Source organism: Cygnus olor, chromosome 2 (assembly GCF_009769625.2).
Source record: "Cygnus olor isolate bCygOlo1 chromosome 2, bCygOlo1.pri.v2, whole genome shotgun sequence".
Lineage (NCBI taxonomy): Eukaryota > Metazoa > Chordata > Aves > Anseriformes > Anatidae > Cygnus > Cygnus olor.
This window is the reverse complement of record NC_049170.1, coordinates 120,703,446-120,726,840: the sequence shown is the minus strand read 5'-3', so window position 1 is coordinate 120,726,840 and position 23,395 is coordinate 120,703,446. Positions and strand designations below refer to the sequence as shown.

Here is a 23,395-nt window from a genome sequence, read left to right as displayed (position 1 = left end):
CTCTGCACAACCCTCCTGAGGTTCTCATCCCTCAGAGATAGCCAGGATATAAGAAAGAGCTAACTATACCTGGGGCTGCTACTGCAAACAAGATTGGGTGAGATAACGTTACAAGCAAAATTACTTGGCAAGAACAGGAAATATGAGGGCAAAAGAAAGGAGAGGAAAAGAAGGAAGAAGCCAATTATATAAACCCAACAATGACTAGTCAGAGCTCCCCATACATGCTCTGTGCCAATCAAATGTTCTATGCAAGAGAAAATTTCCCCACACTACACAAGACTTGACACTAAATAGTGACTATGGGCTTCCCCCATGGACTACCTTCCAGCTCTCAGAGGCAAGTGAAGTGGCTGCAGCTGTGCTCGCACTTGCATAGCAGGTTCCCCTCGGGTCCTTCGGTCCCATCCAACAGCCATCTGCTCTTTCACGGCCTCTCAGAAGCACAGGCACAGCAGATCTTTTTCATGCGCTGCAGATCAATCTCAGCTCGGACCCTGAGGGACAACCCATCTTTTCTTCAGATGGCTGAACAGATACTCCGCTGGCACGCTGCAGCTGCAGGCACAAAAAACGAACACTCAGCGGGGTTGCCCATGAGTGACTTTGTAAACCATTGGGGTTAGGCAGGAGTCACGGAGAAATGACCAGCAACACAGCACTTCTGTGGCTGTCAACAGACCCTGTTAACCTGCTCGCATGGCTGGAGCTGTGGAAGATGCGGGCATCACCTGCTTTTCCACATGAGTCAGCGCTGATGCTGGCAAAGCAGCTGTGGCAATATACTACAGCTTACAGTGCTGTTGACAAAAAGTTGCCAGTCCGGACAAGGATAGGAGCTCTCTAGGTGTATACATTCTTACCACTGACTGTAATTTGGAGACACAAAACTCCCTGTGCTCTGCAGTGCTCTCCACACAGCTGTCACATAAACACGGAGCTTTGTATTATGGTTATGACACTCTCCTTCTCCCCCTGGCAATGGTCAGGGGTTCACAGTATCTACACAGCCCTCTTCATTGTGCTCCTCAGGGCTCCCCACAGGGTGTTCAGGACACTTCTGTCAATGCCTTTTCTCTACCAGCACATGGCCCTTTCATTTGTCAACCTCCCTCGCTCCAAGCATGACCAAATTCACCACCACTCGCCTCGTCACTGTGGTGGTGAACAGCACAAACATCGCCCTCCAAAAGTTCTGGGAGTGGCTGCATTATATCCTCATTGCCTCTGTGTCACACACAGCCTCTGCTAGATAAATTAAACAGAAAGCAGCGCATTTCACTCCCAGCACGCTGCAACCCGTTCGAGAAGCTCTGCTGAGCCCTTCTACAGCGACTGTGTCTGTGGGAGGCTAAAGGGGCCCATTGCTTTTAGTTCATCAGCGTGTTGTTTGGGTCATTAAGGTCAAGGCTGCCTCCACATGAAGCTGACTCCTAAGATTGCAGCTCACACAGTTCCCACAAGTGTATATATCTTCAGACTTGCATCCTCAGCTCCTCTCCAGTTAGAGCATCTTTTTTGCACTCGGTGATGGAACACTTCCTTCCAGTGGATGTAATTTTCCTATCAAAAACACAAATGTGTTTGTTTAAAAACTTGGTTTGATTTAGGCAAAAACATTCTTTTTTTAAATGTGTCAAATTATTTGGCCCAGAATTAGTGTCCCAAATAATCTTTTTGTAGTTTCAAAAGGAACATTTCCATATTTTTTTTTCTTTATCCTTCGTATAAAAGGATAAATCTCATTTTGCTACAAATAAACCAAAACATCACTTTTCAAGTTTATCAACAGTTCCTGCCTTCATCATGGTCTCTAGAAACCCATCTTACAGGTTGCAAATGTTAAGACAAGCTTGCTTAAACTCTGTTTATGCTGCCAGGCCAGGAGCATTTTGCAGAGATCTCTGCTGTGTTCTGGAGCCCAGCTGGTCTGAACAGCACCCTGGAGAAACATGAGGAACCCAAGCCAGGGATCTTCAGAAGGTAACATGGGATGTGCCAGATTAACACCTTTGAAAAATTATGTCTGTAATTGCAGAGTAAGATTGTTATGGAGAAGAAGGATGCCAGCAGATTGTTGGTTACACGACTGTGCTCAGCAATAGACATGGTGAATTCGGAAGGCCAGCAGAGGCCAGCAGTACATATACTGCCATGGAAATAAAGAGCCCTCTGTGCATTGTCCACTTCACAGTTTACATTACCGCCAATATTTACAAGCTATATTTATTGCAGGCATAGAAATCTTTGCAGCAAATAATAAATCCTTTACTTTTCTATGCCTCTGGAAGGCCTTTGCCAATTCAGCGGGTTAAAAGGCTGTGTATTTTACTTTATTTCCATTAAGTACAAAACCAGCTCTGAAAGTTTCAATTTAAAACAGTGACAGGTTGTCTCCTTCTCCTGTTTCCTCCGTCCACAGTTGAAAATTCCTGTTCACTGACCATGCGAACTGTTACTGACCGCATCGTACAGCAGAGCTGCTGGCGGCTTTGCCCAGCATTTTTAAAAAGGCGACAAATTACAAGCATGCCTGCTTCGTTAGCCTCACGTTCTCTGCTCATTGCAGACGCAAGCTTACTCTTTATCAAACACCCCCAGTGTTTCTGCATCGTTTACTGTTGTTCGTTATTACTACACAAAATGCTGAAGCATGGAATCAATGAAAGGAAAATGAGCGGTATATGCTTAAAGCCCCTCCTCTGCCAAAAATAAAAAAAATAAAAAAAAGAGAGAGAATGCATGAAAGAAAATCTTAAAGCGCATGGAAAGGTGGAAAATGAGGATGTTCCAGTGGCATAGAAAGTTAAATCCCAGCATAGCTGAGTAAAACCCAGCTCCACGGAACCCTGTTTCAAATGCAATGCTGTATTGCTCCTTTCCTTCATTGCTAGCCCCTGCACCTCGGGGAGGCTGTATGACAGACACCGTGTGACAGAGATGCCAGTAAAATGGAAGCGCAGAGACGGCGACGATATGACAACTTCACTTTCCAAAGACAACCTTTATTGGGGTCTGAGCTTTCACATTCTTGAGCACAGAAGCTTAACACTTAAGTAAATAAATACAAAAAGCACACGGGGTTGCAGAAAAAAGCCATAGTGCGCTCCCCTCACAGGCTCGCCGCAGGCCCCCTGCCTGCCAGCAGGATCACGGCTCCGGGCGGGGAGCGCCCACCGGGGCCCACCTGCAGGTCCCATCCCGGCTCTGCCCGGTCCCTCCCTGTCCTCCCCGTCCCTTCGGGCCATGCTCAGTGCGCTCGGCGGCGCCCCGCCTCCGCCTGACCCGGATACAGACGGGCGCCGCCTGCCCGCCGCGGTGCGGAGCCGGCCGGCCCCGCCGAGCGCAGGGAGCGGAGCCATGGGGCCGCGCTGAGCGCCCGCCGCCCGCCCGCCCTCAGCCCCGGCCATGGCGCCCATGGGGATCCGCCTGTCGCCGCTCGGCATGGCCGTGTTCTGCCTGCTGGGGCTCGGCGTCCTCTACCACCTCTACTCCGGCTTCCTGGCCGGCCGCTTCGCCTTCTTCATGCTGAGCGAGCCGGCGGCCGGCGGGGCCGAGCCCCCCCGCGGCTCCGCGGCCGCCGTGGACCTGCGGGAGCTGCTGGCCGTGTCCGTGCTGGCCGCCGTGCGGGGCGGCGAGGAGGTGAAGCGGGTCCGCGAGGGCAACGTCCTCAACGAGAAGGCGAAGGGGAAGACGCGGGAGGGAGCCGAGGAGAAGCTGACGAGCGGAGACCTCCTGTCCAACCGCAGGATGTACCACCTGCTGCAGGCCGCCTTCCCCGGCGTGCAGGTGGGCGACCTGCCGCCCGCCCCTGCCCCGGCACGGGCACGGTCGTGTTTCGGGTGCCTGGCTGGGGATGGGGAATGTTACTGTGATACCTACCCCCCCCCCCTTTTTTTTTTTTTTTCCCCCCTTCCTTCCTTCCTGCTGGTTTTGTGGCAGTGCCACCTCAGCGCTCGCCCCGCTGCGGGTGGTGGGTTGCAGAGGGGTGGTGGGGCAGCTCGGGGGGCTCAGATGGTGCCCAAGTCTTGGGGGGCAAAAAACCACTCCTCTTTCTGCTCCAGGATAAGTGTCATCTGGTAGTGCTACCTCAGCATGCATTTGGGACGCCCAGGTGAGCATGTGCTGTTAACTTATCTTCCTAATTACTCTTCCCACTAGGCATCCTTCCCACTATGTTATAGAGCCAGAAGTGGGGAGAGCGTATAGAGAAGTTGAGGAGCGTAGTGCTGCGATACCTGCAGCTCTTTTGACTCTTTTTGGCTCTTTGGGTGAGCAGGTAAGCCAGCAGCTGTGCCACGACACAGATCGCTGCCCACGTGGGCAAAACGGATTCGCTTTTCCTGCAGAGAGGTATGGCCCTCTCTGCCCTTGTTCACCTCCAAAACTTGGGTCTAATATTTCAAATTGCACCCAAACCAGAAGCAGACTTAGGGGCTTTTTTATTTTTTTTCCTGCTTTGTTTCTACTTTTCTTTTAGTAAATGGGAGCTTTTCTTCAGTCTTTTAATGTTAAATCCCTTACCTTTATATCGACATTTGAAATTGATGGCAAACTTCGAGTTCGAAGGGTGCTGATTGCATGCCTTTCCTGGACAGGTTGAGAGAAAAAGGAAAATAGTTAAGTTTACTTAAGCATAGTCACTATTTAATCAGTTTTCAGTGGCTTTTTGGAAGTTCATTAGGGTGTGGTTGTGTTTTTAAAAGTATCGTAGAGACCGCATTGAGTATGTAATCTAAAAGAAACACCAGATTGATCGGTATTGGAAATAAACTTTATAAGTACTTAGTCTTTTTCTAAGAAAAGATTATAAAGGTTATATTTCAAAGATTGCTGGCTTTTCTGTCAGTGGCAAGCCACCTTCAGAAGCTCTACATTAAAAAATGAAAAAGTATTGTTCCTGTTTCTATTTTGCTATTCAGTGCCCTCGTGGAGCTTGGCATTATGGTATAGCTGTATGGCTGCTTGAAATTACACGTTTTCACCCTTCTGCAGAAGGAGGGGCTTCATTCCTTTAGGTATAAGGGTTCTCTGTGTTACTTGAGAAGGTTGGGGATTTGTTTGGCAATACTGAACTGAACTGCCTGCTCCGTGTCTGTGGTTGCCTGCACAAGCCCTGCTCGGGTGAGGGTCTGATGTGGGTCTGTTCCTCTCAGGGGCATTATGTTTGACTATCTTTTTAAAAACTTTGGACTCCTTTTGATTTTCCAAGGAGCTGGCTTGTGCTGCTAGTCTTTAGGAAGCGTTATCTATTTTTAAAGCACAGATGTGTTCAGAAACACAATATGAAATCAGAAATGCGAGTGTGTGCATGCATCTGTAGAACCTGATAAAATTCAGGCATATGCCTTTCTTCCCACCCCCGTGCCCTGCCCCATTAGACTGAAGGAGCGTGAATATAGAGGAGAACGAGGAAGAGTCTGTCTGAGAAACCTTTCAGCTGATTTAAAGTTGCTAAATCTGACAGGTCAGCTCTGGGATGTTTAGCAGCACATGATCTGAGTAATAGCACCTTATCTCATGAGGCAAGTAAGAAATGTCCACCAAACTGCATGTGCTGATAACCCACACTGTCTTGTAGCCTGTAGCATGCTGAAGATGTGTTCAAAGGTATTTGTCCAAACAACCAAAAAAGCCCTTTGTGTTTTACTCTATACATGTTGTAGTATACACTTTCAGGTGTGAAGACAAGGTCATCTCAATGTGTAAATCCATCATACGAACCTTTAGCGTGACCTGCCTAAAACTGCTGCTATTTCACACAGCAGACCTACAGTTTGAGTTGGCATGAATATGAGGATTGTATGGGATTTCCCAAGACACCTTTCATGTTGAAGCAATAAAAGACTGCATCGTGCGGTAGATGTCATACTTCATAACTGCAGCCTTATCTCCAAGTACAGAGGGACACTCCAGCATAAAAAAAACACTGCTGAAGTCAAATAAAAGCTCTCTTCTCTTCTTGCTAGAGAAGCTAATGCTCACAAAAGGACTGATAAACTGAAAGAATGCAAAGAATTCTGAGGGTAAACTTAAGCAAAATTTTTATTTACTCGCATCATGGAAGCCTTGAGCCTAACGGGTATCTCAGCATTTAAGCTGGTGCCAAATTCTGGCTTTCCAATGTTTAAAAATAACTAGGGGGAGAAGTCATTTGACTGAAATAAACTGAATTCAATGAGCAGCCTTGGATATCTTGCATTGTGCTGCTTGGCATAGCAAAAAACACATGCAGTCTGTCAGAAGCAGTTCCTTTCCAAAGGCTTGATTATTAAGAGGAGATAGGAAGGGTTCGGCTTCTTTTTCTTCTAGAAGCTGAAATAAATCTGGGAGGATTCTCACAATCCTTACAGTTGTGGTTTATAAAAAAGCGTTCAAAATTTGAGGGGAAGAAGAGGAAAAAATATTGAAAAAGACAAAAGCAAAACATTTTGCAGAGCTGTTGTCTCTATGGAGGAACAGAAACTCTGCAGCTTATGTTACCTGTTATGTTTGGTATAAATGGATGTGTTTGCATCAGTTTATAAGCAAGGCTTTCTACAGCAAGGTTAGATGATATAGAAGAGTGGCAGATCAATTTGGTTTTATGACTGCATAGTAAATTGAATAGTACTGAGGACTGTCATTATACCCATCAGAAACAGGTGTGAGGAAGGGGCAAATCAGTTCTTTCTAACTCAGGTATTACCCAGTGTTGTCTCAGGACAGTCAAGATCCAGCAGTGGATATTTGCACGCATCTCCTATGAAACAGGTTTGTGCAGTTGATTTTAAAATACACTTGAAATATATGCAGTGGTTTCTTTTGATAAAGTCATCCACCGCAGTTACAGTTACAGGCTTGAGGTGTTTCCTGCTCCCGCACTACAGTGTTGTCCTCTGCTATTCGTTGTGCTGAGAACAAGTTGGGGGTCTGATCCAGCTAAAATTACCTTTTCTGCTGCTGCTTTTTATTTTTTTAAAGTATTTATCTATTTTGGGTTACTTCACTGTTTTCTTGTTTGTTTCTCCATGCAGGCCAGTCTACTCCTTGCTCTAGCATAGTGGTGGCGCAATGAGAAGGACTGGAGCAGGAATCCGGTGAGGGGATTGAGGTGATGCTCAAGGCAGCCGTGCTGCCGGGTGGAGAGAGTGGGGTGGGAAGGCTGTGTTTCCAAATCCGGTTAGAGACTGGCCAGAAACATGATTAAGTTCTGCCCAGAAGAGCTCTGGGTTTGAAGAATTGGTCTCATGGTGCAGGAACTTGAGTTGCGTTGCCTGCTAAAACAGCTTCTCTGAGTGCCACTCGTCGGGGTCTTCCTTTTTGACAATGTTCCTTGTCCTGGGGTTGGTATCTGAACGCATCTAAGGTAGGAAATGTAAAACAAAAAAAGATTTAGGAATACCCTGGTTCACTTCACGCTGCAGCAATACCTGTGTCAGTACATCTGCAGGAGTGAGTGGCGAGGGAGGTGCATACTCCTTAAACACGACCTTTGGTCAAAGTCCCTCTGTGCTCAGACTGTGGAAGAGCCGGTTTTAAAGTGGCACAAACAGTTGTGCTGTTTTGCTTCTGCACTATACTACCCCAATTTTCATAGATTCAGTTTTATTGACTCAAATGAATTTACCACATTCTCTCGCTTTTCCAACAGTTTGTGTTCATTTTTGACCAGCACGTTGATGTATGTTCTATAGTTGTGCCAGCTATATGTCTTGTTTTCTAGTGTAAATACTAAGCAGAGAAATATTCTTCCTTTCTTTCTGGTTTATTATGACTGGGATGGAAATCAAGTTTTCTCTGTCCCAGCCTTTCTCTTCAAGCATCTTCAAGCAGTCTTGGCACTGCCTGGAACCTGGTTGGTTCTTCTATCTCTTTCCCAGTTAAGACAGATGATAAATAACTCATTTCAAGTTTTTGCGTGATAATGCTGAAATTGGGCATCAGTGTTTGAAATGGAAATTTAAGAATATGTCATTTTTACTTTTAATGAGATGTTCCTCTAAATTAATTCAATTTCTTCAAGATGAATGTCTCTAAGCATTTTTTTTTCCAGCTACCAGAAATATTTTCCAGGTTTAAACCTGCTGTTTGCAGATTTTTGGCAGCAGCGTCAACTATCGTAGTTACAAAACTGGAATTTCATCTAAGATTGCAAGCTGCATCTGATACCGATTCAGTGGGAGGAGATAAATATGTTAAAGAACTAGGTTTCAAAAACAAAATGCATGCTGCTTAAACTTCAGAAGGATTTCAGTGCTCTGCAAAATAAACACAGTCATTTGTCTCTTCATGTTGGAAGAAAGGCATACTTAGTTCTTGGGGCTTTTAACAAAATTAACATTCTTTTGACCCTCGTGATCTTAGCAACTGCCAACAGGTTCGTAAGTAAAGCAAGAACTGTGAATGTTAATCTGAAATCCATCAATAGGTGTTGTCTGGGCATATGCCTTCTAACATGGCTTTTAATTGATGGTAGTTGAATTTTGCAGGCTCTGTACCTGAACTGAAATGAAAGGCCGTAACTTTATGGCAATGGTTTCTGCGATTATCTTTCGAGATGTAGCTACCAGTAGTGTCGGGAGACCCGAATTCTGTGCTTCTGCAGCCACTCGCAGGCAGGGAGAGATTCGCAGCCCCCTTGTGTCGGCGTGCTTCTCCTCCTCTCTTACCTGGCTGGTATCTGAAGCTGAGAAGTGGCAGTGTGACCCTTGTCACAAGCCAGACGTTCCTTTTTTTTTTTTTTCCAGCTTCCATCCATACAGAACTGTAACTGCAAATCTTGCCATCTATCGAAACAGTCTGTGAACTAATGAGCAAGTGGCTTTATTACTTCTGGTTTTACGTTTTAGTTGTTCCAAAAAATTACTGTTGGAAATTGTGTGGCTTCTGTGATCCATGCAGTTTCCTCTGTTGCCTTTCTGTTATTTTTACCAACTTTACCAACTTCTATTCATCATAAGTCGGAAGAAGCAGATTTGTCATCCGATACGTCTTTATCTGTTAGTTGCACTCTGCTTCCTGCTGGCTTAATGACCACAGCCATGTAATGAGTTCCCGTAAGCATTAACCGAGCTTTTTGATACTTAGGCTAGTCCATATTCTTTCTTGTGCACCTTGTCATCTTAGTCCTGAGTCAAACCACTTTTTTTGTTAAAATAATTGAAGGTGTAGTTGACAGTAGAGGAAAGTTCGAAACTTTTTCCTGTCTGGACTTCTGTGTCTTTAAAAATGCCTGCCTCCTTTGTCTGTGTCATGGCATTATTATAGAAGTATTTGCTGTCTTCCTTTCAAATGAGAGCCAACATGTGGCTGGCACTTTATGCCTTTTACTGTTTTACATATTTGTGCACATTACACATGTATATAAAAATATATTTTTATAAAAATTTATATTTTTTTGTTACCTTTTAACAGGCAATCTATTTGGAGAACCATGTCATTCAGCAAAGTTCTCTGTCTCCTTTTGTGATGAAATGTACCCTTATAAACTCAAGCGTAATCTTTCTGAAAGGCATGAAGAAGTTCACATGTAAAAGCTGTTTTTCCTTTCTGGTATATTGTGGTAAATTAAAGGAGAGAAGGAACCCTTTCAATAGGAAGCAGCCTGATTTTAGAGTGTCAATTTTATTGAATAAAATGGGATTTTTTGACTGTGCTGGCAAGGCTAATATTCTAACTGAAGCTTAAAAGTATCTTAAGTATGTGAGCTTTTGATTTCACTCATGACCTAACAAACCTGGCTGAACACTAGCTAGCAGCCTGGAAAGGTGAAGAAGAAAGTGGTATTTTGATATCCAAGTTTGCTTTCTTTTCAGTGTCAAGTAGTAACAGAAGCTTTCAGGAAGCAGTCTTCATTTATGGTGGAAATTGCTACTCACCACCTCCAAATTCAAAAGATTGAAGGGAAGGATTGCAAGTGGTCATTGCTGCCCATGAGCTAAGTCTTGGTGTGAATGCGATTGCTATCTTCTACAGCAGATTCTGGAGCCCTGTTTCTTAACCAGTCTAAGTAGACATCGGTACTTTACTCCCTTACTAGGAATATGGTGCTTTGTCTGCTTCCTGCGCTCCTGGAGAGTGCTCTCCTATCGTGCTGCTGCAGAAGGTACCTTTGGGTATCCCGCCTTGTTGAGTGGGTGGCCACTTTCAGAGGTTTCGGCATCTGATCGGTTCATGCAGTTTGCATATATACAGGTGCTGCAAGAAGATGAGGCAGTTTTCCCTCCAGTATATTTTGAGGGAAAAGTCAGAAGCTGAGCAAATGAGGGTGAAATGGACTGGCCACCAGCGCAGTGGGTGTGAGCACCCGTCATTCTTTGGAGCAAAGCGATAGCGGCGCTGAGAGAGAAGAGGCGTGAGGCTGCACAGGGGTTTGCTTGGTGTGCAGGGGCAATCCCGAAGGCTGCTGGTGGAACTGCTTTCCCCTGGGTGGCAGCTCCTCTGAAGCATGGACAGGTAACAGCAAATCGTGTTCAATCCCCTGCAGCCACACAGCAGCAGGTCAGTGAGCCTTGCGAGGTGTGTGGTTGTGGGTGTCCTCTTGCTGGTTGGTTCCTGGAGGGAATACCTCCAGGTGTCCACAGGAGACATCTGGAGTTAGCCAGGAAGAAGGCGTCAGAATGACTGTTGAGGGGTTATTGCTAGCAAATATTTTTGTTTACTGATTTACTTTCATCTCTCTGCTCTGTTCCTCTATTTCCTATCACTTGAATACAAACAGCAAAGTTTGAAGCCTGGGTGTGTACAATGCATATGTTGTGTAACGACTGATGAAGTGGCTGTGTCTGTTACGCAGATATTAAAATGTCTATTAGTATTTTTACTGATGTTCCCATGTGCTGTTTTGCCTGGGTGTCTAGGCTTTTCATTTTCACGGTCCCATTCAAATCAATGGACTTACCCATTGAGTTGATCTCTGTCCTCGAAATGTACTACCTACCCTTGTATTCATATTCTGATTAGTGAATATTATCTTTTGTTGTTACCTGAACTGTTTTGTTTACCTTGAGTAGCTTAATTAGCTACTTTCCCTTTTATAATACAGGTGGGATTGTACTTGTGTTCTGGTTTTGTTTTCTACTCTAATAAAAAAGCAGCGAGATTTGGATTTGAGAGGATTCGATTAACAGATGGGAACACTAACACTTTCAGGAGTAAACATATATGCTACCTCATCTCTTTATCAAGAGATTGGATTATTTTTGTAGATAACAAGTATGTCATATTTGGAGGGATAAGGATGCAGGGAAGGAGGAAGAGTAATAAATTGAAATGAAATCCCAAATGCTTTCTAAGAGAAGCATTGCATTTTCAGGTATTTACTTTTAAAAAGAAAAAAGCTGTGTATCTTAAAAATCTTCAATGTATTTGAATAGAAACTTCTATTTAACTTCTTCAGTGTAGATTTTCAGTTTAATTTCTCTTTGACGGGTGAGTTCAGAGGCAGAACTATTTCCGTGCCCTGCTCTTTCAGACCATGCAGCCTGAGGCTGGTCACCTCGCCCCAGCCACGCAGCTTGTATTGAGGTTTCCTGGGTGGTGAGTGGCCACGGAGCCCTTGTGTGGGGCTACTCCCCACCAGCTCTTCACAGGACAGTGAACCCCTGTGAGCTGCCCTAGTCTGTATGTAGATGGGACTCCTGGCTGCTTGCCCAGAGCCTTGAATTCATCCACACTGCTCTGTAGCATGCTGTGGAGCTGTCTGCCTTCCTCCTGAGCAAGCAGACTCAGGTTTCCCTCTCCAGCATGCAGGAAGATAGTGCCTTCTGTGCAGTAGATTAGCTTCCTCAGGCTTCGGAATGCTTCTGTATTTTGGAAGGCACACCTCGGTCTGATCCAGGCATTGCTGTTGAACTTCTGGCTCCTGAGACCAGCACACCTCACTTGTAACAGGATGCCTAAACATTTCTGACCCATTTTTAGGAGGTTCTGCACTGGCAAAAATCAGCCAGATAACCTAATTCATGAAGTAACTTTTTTGTTGACATTTCAGCAGTAGTCTGTTAACTGATTTACATATGTTGTTTTAAACCTCTGTGTCTGATGTGGCTCTTCTTTGGGAGGAGGGCTTTCTCTTCAAACATAATTGGGGAAGATTATTGAAACTGTTAAGCTCTGTGTCAGTGGGCAGCACGCAGAACTTCCCAAGACTGGCTCTTACTGCTTGCAGCAATTAGGTGACTGACTCCCAATAGCTCTTTATTTTTGTCTTCTGCTTGCTGCCTCAAATTCTTGCATGATGGGTTGTATTTAAATCTGACTCTTAGGAGTAGGGGTATTGGGTTTATATGGCAAGGTTTTGGTAGTGGGGGGTTGCAGGGGCGGCCTCTGTGAGAAAAGTCCAGAAGCTGCTCCATGTTTGATAAGGGCCAGTTTCAGCTGGTTCCAAAGGGACCCGCTGCTGGCTAGACCTGAGCCAATAAGCGAGGTTGTTTGCACCTCTGTGAGAGCAGAGTTAAGGAAGGGAAAAAACCTGCTGTGCCATGGCAGCTGGGAGAGCAAGGAGTGAGAAGCACACCTGCAGCCCCCCAGGTCAGTGCAGCAGGAGGGCAGGAGGGGCACCAGGCACACAGCAGCAGTTCACCTGTGACCTGTGGAGAGGCCTCTGGTGGAGCAGGCTGTCCCCCTGCAGCCCATGGGTCCCACATGGAGCAGATCTCCACGCTGCAGCCCGTGGAGGAGCCCCCGGTGGAGCAGGTGGATGTGGCCTGGAGGAGGCTGCGGCCCATGGAGAGCCCCCGCAGGAGCAGGCCCCGGGCCGGAGCTGCAGCCCGTGGAGAGGAGCCCACGCAGGAGCAGGGGGTCTGGGGGGAGCTGCCGCCCGTGGGGGACCCGTGCTGGAGCAGTTTGCTCCTGGGGGATGGATGGAGCCCGTGGTACGGAGCCATGTGGGAGCAGTTGTTGAAGAGCTGCTGCCTGTGGGCAGCCCCCGCAGGCTCAGTTCGGGAAGGACGGCATCCTGTGGGAGGGACCCCACGTGGAGCAGGGGCAGAGAGTGACCGTGAAGGAGCGACGGAGACAAAGCGACAGGGACTGACAGCAGCACCCATTCCTCATTCTCCTGAGCTGCTCGGGGGGAGGAGGTAGAAGAAGATGGATGGGAGTGGACAGAAGGTGTCCTTAGGGTTTTTGTTTGTTTATTTTTCTCACTGCTCTAGCTTGTTAGTAATAGGTAATAAATTTTATTAATCACTCTGTGCTGAATTTATTTTGGCCGTGACAATGACTGTTGAGTGATCTCGCTGTTGTTATCTCAACCCTTGAGCCCTTTCCGTTGTATTTTCTGCTCCTTTCCGTTCGAGGAGGGGAAGTGAGAGAGATTGTGGTGGAGCTTGGCTGCCCAGCTGGGTAAAGCCACCACCATCGGCGAAGTTATCTGTGTGATGGCAAGTGTACAGACTTGCAGCTTTATAATTATGTACAGTAACACAGAGGTTTGACTGAGAGTGTGTTGCTGGAAAGACTTTGAAAAAAACATTTGGCACTGTGGTGGTCTGCTTACCATAGCTACTCTTGATTTCTGAGCGAAGACTTGACTATATAGTCAACATGTCTGTATCACTTCAGAAAATATTGAAACGTAAGGTCATGGCCTCTGGAGGCTTCCAACAAGTGAGAATGACATGGAGGAACTGAAAATCAAGCAGTAAGGTATGCCATCATCTTGACAGAAAGACTTGTTTTATTGTTATATTCTAATTCATTAGAAATAAATGAAGAGAAGTTCCCAGCTTTAAGGGCTGGTGATCCTCTATAAGGCAACCATGTCGTACAAAGCCTGTAATGTAGGTTCCTAACAATATATAAAAAAATCTAGTAACCACGTGGTGGAATGGCTGTGAATTTCTACTTAACCTGTGACTGATACTCAGCTAAGGCTACAGAGTAAATGGTAATATGAATGGGAGAACTAGTGGCCCACAGAGGAAGAGACCAGCAAATGGAGCTGGTATCATGGGATCTCTGCAACCACATTGCTATCTTTTTGTCCTCCTTTTTTTTTTTTTTTTTTTTTCCTGGTAGATTATTTATGGCTGTTGAGAGAGACCGCTAACTAGCAGTATAAATGCTGCAACGTCATGGCCACAATTACAAAATTTGAACTGGTAGGAAGTCTTTGAAAACAATGCCTTTCAGATACTTTGAGCCTTTTCATTCTACTGTAATGTTACAACAGGTTTAACAAGAGATTTTTTTTTTTTCCTTCTTAGGATTGATTCCAACCCTCTTAACTTCTTGGAGACAACCTTTATTCTGTTGAGGATTTTTTATTTTTTTTTAATGTGACTTCTTATGGTGGTATTGATTTGCCATGGTGGAACTTGAACTGCCAGGAGCTTGTGTTGAGCTTGCCAAGTCAGTGGAACCACTCATCTTGATTTTGAAGGACCATTACCCCCAGGGGAGAAAACAATCATCAGGTTGATTGTACAATGATGGATGTTTAATTTGTAAATGTCACGGCAACTTCAAGGGCTCTGTTTGGCATGCAGTGCTTCAAATACTGGTTTTACATGAAAAGACAGCTATGGCGTATGGCTGGAGTTGCTGCGGCTCTGCTTGCTTCTTTTTTTTTTGTTTCTCTTGGACAAGGTGGCCCTTAACCCTTTGCTAATAATCTGTTATAGTTGAGGTCTGATGTCTTTTCTTGTCATGATGTGAATTAAGTAAAAATCCTGCTGATACGAAGTCTGTTACATTCAAACATAACCTGATTGTTTCTTTATTTTCCTTACTTTTCAATGTCACTTGCCTACAACATCTATAATAAGTTATTTTAGTCATAGCATATTTATCTGCTCTAGCAGTCAGATATCTGTATCTAAGCTAATAGTCTAGACTCTGTCTGCAGTAAGTAAGGGGGAATAGGTGGTTGTAGGTGTGTAGACACTTTGCATCCCATACATGCCTGTCATTTTGCCTTGACTGGACATCAGAACTAGTCAATACAGGATCCCTTTAGAGTTGTGTTAGATTAAACCCACCTTTAAAGTTAGCAAGAGTAAAAAAACCTTATGTTTATAATTTCCAAAGTGTCCTAAAAGTTCAGTGTGCTTGCAGCCTAAAAAGCCAGCTGTATCCTGGGCTACATCAAAAGAAGGATGGCCAGCAGGGTGAGGGAGGTGATTGTGCCCCTCTGCTCTGCTCTGCTCTTGTGAGACCCCACCTGGAGAGCTGCATTCAGCTCTGGGGCCCCAGCACAAGAAGATTGTGGGGCTGTTAGAGCAGGTCCAGAGGAGGGCCACAAAGATGATCAGAGGGCTGGAGCACCTCTCCTAGGAAGACAGGCTGATTGGGGATGCTCAGCCTGCAGAAGAGAAGGCTTTGTGGAGACCTTATAGCTGCCTTTCAACATATAAAAGGTGCTTATAAGAAAGACAAAGGAAGACTTTTTACTAGGGCATGTAGTAGTAAGACAAGGGGTAATGGTTTTAAACTAAAAGAGGGTAGATTTAGATGAGATAGAAGGAATAAAACTTCTGCGATTAGAGCGTTTAGGTACTGGCACCGGTTTCCAAGTTAAAGCTGTGGATGTCCTGTCCCTGGCAGTGTTCAGAGTTTGGTTGGACAGGGCTTTCAGCAGCCTGATCTAGTGAAAGATGTCCCTGCCCATGAGTGCTTTCATTCTGTGATTCTGTGAAATATTCTGATCAGTAAGAAAAATCATGAAGCTAGGCAACAAGTGACAGTGAGGTTAAATATGACATTTGACTGCTGTTTTTAAATGTTTCTTATCTGTCTTTAGGGTAGGTTGACCCATAAGGAACATTATTAACTTGTTTAAAAAATAACATACATCTGACAGTTGTGTAAAGGTTACATCCAGGTGAGCTGCTTAAATTGCTAGTCATAACTCAATTTCGGAAGCAGGAATGCAACCTAGAATTCTTACTCCCTGAAGTCATACCACAGTCTGCAAAATATTTATTGCTAGAGTGTCTGTGCATTTGAATCTGCATTTACTGATCTAGGTGTGATATTTGATCCCAACTGGAGCTCTGCACTGTACAAGTGTCCAGAATTGAACGTTCTGTTTGTAGTCTTTGAAGCAACTGCATTGAAATTCTGTTTAAAAAATGCAATTCCTACAATGAGATTGTTCCGTAGAAAGAGTTGCAGACAGAGAAATGGTGTTCAGCTGTGGTGTAGTTCACAGCAAAACTTTGAATTCTTTTTTTTCATTGTTTGGTGCATGCTGTTGGTAGCTTTTTACTTCCTGAAAAATGTTCGTTCCTAAAACGGTTCATGCTGGTTTAGCTTGAGGTCAAGGGAGAAAGAAAATGCATGAACACACCTGTAATTTTCCCAGTGCCACAGCTGCTGCATATGATAAACTAATGTGCCTGCCTTTGTTGTCTTATCATAGATAAACTCTGAAGAACGTGTTGATACAGCTGATCAGGAGACAGTCTCTTGGGATCGCAGTATACCTGAAGAGATAAAACAAAAAATACAACCTAAAGAGGTTCCAGCAGAAAGTGTTACTGTCTGGATCGATCCATTAGATGCTACACAAGAATACACAGGTAGCTGATTCTTGTTGACAAATCATGTGTGTAATTCTGATGTCTGCCTTTTATACTGGAGACAAAATAGTAAGTATTTAAAGTGGCATCTCTTGTTCAAGTGTGCTATATTACAGCTAGTGGGTATAATTGAACAAATTGTATAATGAAATACCAATAGCTGTCAGACTGTAGCATTTATTTTTGTGTGTGCCAACTCCGATAATTGCTAAAATGAATGGTAACTGTTGTATATGGATTCTGTTGGAATTGCACATTTCTTTACATTTCTTTATTTCAATTATTACTGTGGCAACACTAAATATCTCTTTTTTTCTTGCTTCTTTCTGTAAAGGGAAGGATAAATTAAAATATTAATCTTAACTTGAGATAAAAAGGTTTCTGTTACAGTTTAAAAAATACATAATTGAATCTCCCTCTTCTTCATGTGTTTTAAGATGTTGAATAAGCAGCTTAGGGCAACGCAACTAAAATTCTAGCTGATAAATACTGCAGAACAAACACAACTAGATGGGGATTTTTTTGTGAATATTTCATTGATACCATCACCTTTTCAGGTGAATGTTCTTCAGTGTTTGAATTTTTCAGCTTTGAACCAATAGAGGATAGGGTAAAGGGCATGGAAGGGAGAATTTAAGGACAGATTTCCATGAATGTACATCTTGTAGGAGAAACAATTGTTAGCATTAACTCTGGTAGGAGCATGGGTACATCTGCTGAACAAGAAAAATTTCTGGAAAGCTCGAAAGCCTTCGAAATCTTTTGATAACTGCAAGGTTATTTGAAGATACAACAAAGTTACATAATTGTAAGAGTTAGAAAGTAGGCTAGTCTTCAAAGAGCAATGTTTCTGTAATGTTAGGTCTGCTTTCTTTTTTTGTTCTTAACATCTTTCTGTGAACCTGCTCCCTCTCTCATTTTGCCCACAGAGGATCTTCGGCAGTATGTCACAACGATGGTTTGTGTGGCTGTAAATGGTAAACCAGTAATAGGAGTGATACATAAGCCGTTCTCAGCATATACAGGTACCTTTATGCCTTCATGTATTTCTGACTTCTTCAATCATAGTGTTAATTAAAATGTAATGTTTGAGAGAATGTCTGTAGATACAAACGAGGAAAATAGTACCAGGGTGCAAAAGAACACTGCTGCAGACCTCAGAATTAGAGCCGTCAATGTGTTCCGTGCTGTAAAACCACAAAGGAAAATGCTGCCTGTGTTTAACGTAAAAAATAATGCCTTTAAAACAAACAAAGTAACTGAAAATATGCTTAACAATTAAGCTCCATTCATTAGGAGCACTTAGAGTAAACCAAAGAAAGTGAAGCCTCTGCATACTGATTGCTCTTACGTGTGCTGTTAGTCTGTAGTCTACTTGGTTCATGCAGCACCGGAACTTGGATCCATAAAATTACAGCTAGGAACTGGTGTTTATTCAATGGGGATATGGCAAATGGCAACTGTTTGTATGTATCAGACAAGACTAACATAGCCTTACTGAATATCTGACATGCTTTTAATGCACAACCCTGGCCTAATTAAATTTTTAGTACTAATGATGTATCAGTGAGAATGGCTAAAAGTTTGGCACTCTGTGTGTGTACTTCTGAATGTTTCAAGGTAGTTTTAGTGTTCACATCTTCTATACTATACACTAAAAACAAGAATTTCTTTTTTGTTTTTCCCTTAGGCAATACTGACCTCTAGAGTTGTAAAATTATGCAGTAATTCTGGCACAGAAGCTAAGACTATATTTCAGTGCCGTTTTTCAGCACCATAATTTTGAGAACTTAACTCCTTTAACAGCAGTAAAATGTGACATGTTCAGACATGGCATTAGATGAAATGCAATTAATTCTGTCATTCCATGTGAAGAGTATTCATTTTCCAAGCTGGAAGTACCAATATGTTGTGAGTAGGATTGTTCCTAGTAGTACCACACCAATATAAAGCAGTAAAAGGCAGTCACTATTGTTAATACACATAGCTCAATCTGTTGCCATACAATCTGGCCCTCTACTGAGATAAAATTGCTGGTTAGCCTGCTAAGTAAATGTCAAATTAGTGGTTAGGGGATGCCAACTTCCAACCTTGGCTTTGAACCTCACGATGAAGCAAGTGGGAGGCTGCGTATTCTAAATCCAGTCCTCCAGAACACACTATCAGATATTTTCACTTCCTTCTTCATTATTATCCTTCTGAGCAAAAAGACTTAAGGTAACGTTTATGCTCCTCCATTTTCTCCTTTGAAGGGCAGTGGGGCTTTTTGTTTTTATGAAAGTGTCGTTTGAAGAAATATTGGATTGGTCTGATGCAGAGTCATCTTCTTAACTTTAGTGGCTTTCCAATTGCGAGTTTTAAATATTACTTGGGACTTTTCATTCTTATTCTGATTTTGGAATTATGTCACAGGCATTTTCAGGCATGAAGTAATGTCATACACACTTAGATTTGTGCATGTGTGGGGAGGAGCTGTTTCTGTTTCCCCTGTGCTCCTGTGCACACATGGACATGTGCCTGTTCCTTGGGTCAGGCCTAACTTTCACTGTTATGGAGGGAAATGCAGTCAGAGGGAGGAATCACTTTCATTTTTTCAGGTAGGTATCCTTTTATCTCTACAAAAGGCAGTCTCTGTTAAGTGTAAAGCTTAGCAGAATTTGTTTTTCTCTTCTAGCCTGGGCAATGGTGGATGGCGGGTCAAATGTAAAAGCTCGTTCCTCCTACAATGAGAAGACTCCAAGGATTATTGTATCCCGCTCCCACGCAGGAGAAGTGGAGCAGGTTGCACGACAGACTTTTGGAAATAAGACTGTGATAATCCCCGCTGGTGGAGCAGGTTTGGTTCTTTAAACATCCTATCCATTTTAGTGCTTTCAAATGATCTAATGGGATAGCTGTTACTAGATGGACTGGTACAACTGTGACATCCCTCTTTCTCCTCTTACCTTCTGTTCTTCATGTTCCTAAAAGCAAGCACTAGGCAATAGGGACACAGTTTCTCCTGAATGTAGACATGTAAATGCAAACCTCATTCAAGTTTTAGGCTATTCACAAGTTAATATGTGAACCTAATCCTGGATGAGCAATGTTACTTAGGTCCCATTGAACACACTGATGTGCATTCAATGAAGATACTGATGCCTGTGTGTAAGAGGGATGTGTGACCAAAAACAGAATCACGGAAGATAAACAGTTTGTTCTTAATTAACTAGTAGTACATTAATTAAACAATATTTTAAGAAAAAGCCATCGAAGATTGGTACTATTTCTTGCATCTATGTCAAAATAGAAAAATATTGTCACTGAAGTCCACTGTTACCTGTCCCATATTCAGTCCAAAGAGGTTTTAGTTATGTTTTGTTTGATTATGCAATATCCTCTTGCATTTCACTGGCGGAATGCAAATATGTGAGACACCAGTGTGAAGCAATAGCTGTTTGTAAGTCTCGCAAAAGCCATGCAGTACTCAGATTTTACAGAAATGTATCTTTTTTTGTCTTTAATGTGAAAAGCTAGAGAAGATTATCTTGCACAGGTTCTTGATAATGAATCTAAATGAATTTTCTTTTGGTAGAGGAGATGAAAATGTAACTGATTACATTAGATCTTTTCCTGGTCTTGACTGTATGAGAAGAAAAAGATATAGCTTAACAAAACAAGAATATTGGTTGAACAGTTGAAAAACAGAAGAAAAAATCCATAAAATAAAGAATGCTGTTTGGAGCAGTGACTTTGTACTGCATGATGTATGATAGAAGAAAATGGCCCTGAGCTAAGTTGTTGTAATAGACCGGTGTATGCATCTTCTGTTGTAATAAAAAGGCAGAAAGATGGTAGGCTTCAGCATAATGTAGAGATTGAGAAATAAGTAAGTGAATGTAACAGCAAAACTATGTTCAAGTTTATAGACTCATCTAGAGACTCGTTAAAAGAACAAGACTTTGTAACACATTGGTAATGGCTGTCTAAAAAGAATCTTGGGGGTGTGGTTTTGTTTTGTTTTAATTTTCTCTACGGGTCAGATGGCAGGCAGGTTATTGGTGCTTCCACCATTATACTGGACTGGCACGATACAGTTCATGACATCACTTTCCCGTAGCTTGCATGTGTATATTATTAACACTACTAGATTTATCCTTTGTGACGGAATTGGGAAACTTGGTTTAACTTTCTTATTCCAACCAATTCTTGTAGGTTATAAAGTGCTGGCCCTCCTTGACGTAGCTGAAAAGAATCAAGAAGAAGCTGATGTGTATATCCATGTCACCTATATTAAGAAGTGGGACATCTGTGCTGGAAATGCGGTGTTGAGAGCATTGGGTGGCCATATGACTACCCTGAGTGGTGAAGAAATCAGTTACACTGGCTCAGATGGCAATGAGGGGGGACTTATAGCCAGTATCAACGTGAACCATAGAGCACTGGTTGAAAAACTTCCAGATCTGGAAAAAATGTCACACAAACTTGACTGATGGAGAAATACAAGTCATGCTTTTGTAAGCCTCCAGATGCTCTGACTGAAGAAGCAAGTGTGAAAACCTGCTGGGAAAGATGCGCAGCAAAGCAGTTTGGTGTGGGTTTGGGGACTGCATTTGCAGTGGGTTTCTTCAGTGGTGGTATTTAAAAAAACAAAAACAAATAAAAACAACAACACAGTAATAATAATCAGAAGTAGGAAGGGCACTGACTGCCTCACACCTCAGTTTCCATGTCTTTTTTTTGACTGTTTTCATTCAGTTCTTATATTCAAGGTGCATATACAATATATATTTGTGAACATAGGTGAATTAAAGAAAGATCCAAATTATTTCATAAAATAACCTCAGTAGTTCTCAGAGGAATTTCTTGAAATCTTTTACATCTTACTGTAGTTTTAGCAATTCTGTAATGAATTAGGTAGAAACAAAGATTGATTTATATAGGCATTTGATAACTAAAAAAATCAGGAGGAAAGATGGCCCTGTGTTCTGTATCCCCTCAACAGAATTCACAAGAAAGTTGACGCATACTTATATACAGCAACAGTTTATCTTGGACAGAGTGGCACTCTTTCTGCTTTTTAAGAGGAAACAAAAATGTTCTGTACTATTTTGACTTTTTTTTTTTCCTGAAGATGTAAACCAGTTTAATTCAGATGAGTTGTGAATATCTGTGTTTTATTAGTCAGTGTAATTATTTCCATATACCTTTTTAAAAGAAGGCAATGTTTCCTTGTATAGTTTTTAACAGTTAATTCTTGTCCTTGATGATTTCTCCGTACAGTGTTGAAGATGCATGCTAGATCTTCTTCTAATGCAGGACTTGTTCATCATTTGGCATTTGTACTTATAGAAGCAACCTCTTCAGTACCTGTTTGTTTTGGTTTTCCCCATTGGATAGAGTCATGAAATGAGTTTGATGGAAATAGTAAGTTGATTGATTGTTTCCATTTACAACATGAAATATAAACTAGCATTTTCTTCTGAAACCCCAGAGCTAACTTTCTGCTTTCGTAGGTTAAGGGGCGTTCTTTTCTGCAGAAAGCTCTTGAGTTATCCCAAATAGCTTGTGGTTACTTGATTCATGGAAATTTACACATACATAGACCATTTCTCTTAAACTGAATCTGTTTAAGCAAGTTTGAAGAACAAGTGGCCCTTCAAGTACACCAGAGTCCACAAAACCTTACTGAAAAATGCTCTTTGTCAGTCCACTTTACGTAGAACAGAACATGGGCCCTTTGATACCAAATGACAAATTGTTGTACCTGTAAAATAGTTAGACTTCTATCTGCAGAAGCATAACCACCTGTGTTGTTGTTCTTTGTGCCCCTCTGAAGGGATTTCAGAAAGTTAAAACATACCTGTTATTTTAATTATCAGTAGATAAGCTTCCCACCTCTTCTTGATTCTTCAAATGTTTGTTTGAAGTTTATTCAGTAGGAACATAGGCTATTTAAAATAAATTATTTTTTTCATTTTAACTTCTTTCATCATACTGTTCTCATTAAAAAGAGGTTTTCTTCCTTATGTTAAATGTTAATAGTGGAGAATGTCATAATACCTCTTTTAATGCTCTTCTATCTCATGTTCACATTTCCAAAAGACCTCCTCAGATGTTGCGTAATTACTGATACAGATTTTAATTTCGTAAACTTACTGGCAAAGTAGACTGAAGCTTAGTCCTACTAGCCTTTGGTACGGGTAAGCTTTTTTTTTCCATTTTTTTCCCAACATTGATACAATTGCTGCTATTTGAGAATACCTTCTACGCATGTAGATAATATACAAAACAACTTAACTTCCATTTTTAAGTTTAATGACCTGCTATATGGTATGACAAATAAGTGAATGTAGCCTTTAAAAAAGGGGCTGACCTATTTTTCAAAATTTGTTGAGCTTCCAAACCTCAGCAAATAACAAAAATCCAGATATTTATCAAGGCTTTACTAATATTTTGCAAGAAGACTGCAGCTTTTTTTTTTTCTTATAATTATTTTCCCTTCAGTCTGATACAAGTGGCTTGAAGCCTAATAAAAAAGCATCTCTGCTGTTTAGTAGTTAAAGAACATGGATTAAAATATAAGCATGAGAAATAGCCATAGCTGGCTATTAAAACTTGTGTGTCACAGAGCTTGTCTGCACAATATTTAAATAGACAGTTAAAGTCTCTGGGAGGTGGCTGGTTTCAATTCAAGTTGAAAGCATGTTTAAACTTACCTTGTGAAAATCTGACTGCTTTTATTTTGGTTGCAGATCAATCACTTCCTGCATAAGCTGTGATCAGACTTAGGTTCTGCATGAGAAATGAAAAATGAGATAATGTTACGTACACCAAAAGGGCTTACTGGGATTTTCATTGAAGGTACACAGCAGTAAACAAAAATGTTTGCCTAAATGATGAAGGCA

At 42.4% G+C, this 23,395-nt stretch overlaps 1 protein-coding gene and 1 long non-coding RNA gene across 2 annotated transcripts; both read left to right on the top strand.

The window, feature by feature from the left end:
- The first annotated feature begins 3,240 nt into the window (after window positions 1-3,240).
- BPNT2 (3'(2'), 5'-bisphosphate nucleotidase 2) lies at window positions 3,241-21,205 on the top strand. Its single transcript, XM_040545587.1, has 5 exons — window positions 3,241-3,789; window positions 16,349-16,508; window positions 17,438-17,533; window positions 19,183-19,344; window positions 20,703-21,205. The coding sequence occupies exons 1-5, from the start codon at window positions 3,409-3,411 to the stop codon at window positions 20,978-20,980; spliced, it is 1,077 nt and encodes a 358-aa protein (XP_040401521.1). The 5' UTR covers window positions 3,241-3,408; the 3' UTR covers window positions 20,981-21,205.
- Window positions 3,796-8,859, top strand: LOC121064321. The gene is made up of 2 exons (XR_005816456.1): window positions 3,796-4,279; window positions 7,017-8,859. It is a non-coding gene; the product is annotated as an uncharacterized LOC121064321 (long non-coding RNA).
- Window positions 21,206-23,395: the final 2,190 nt, after the last annotated feature.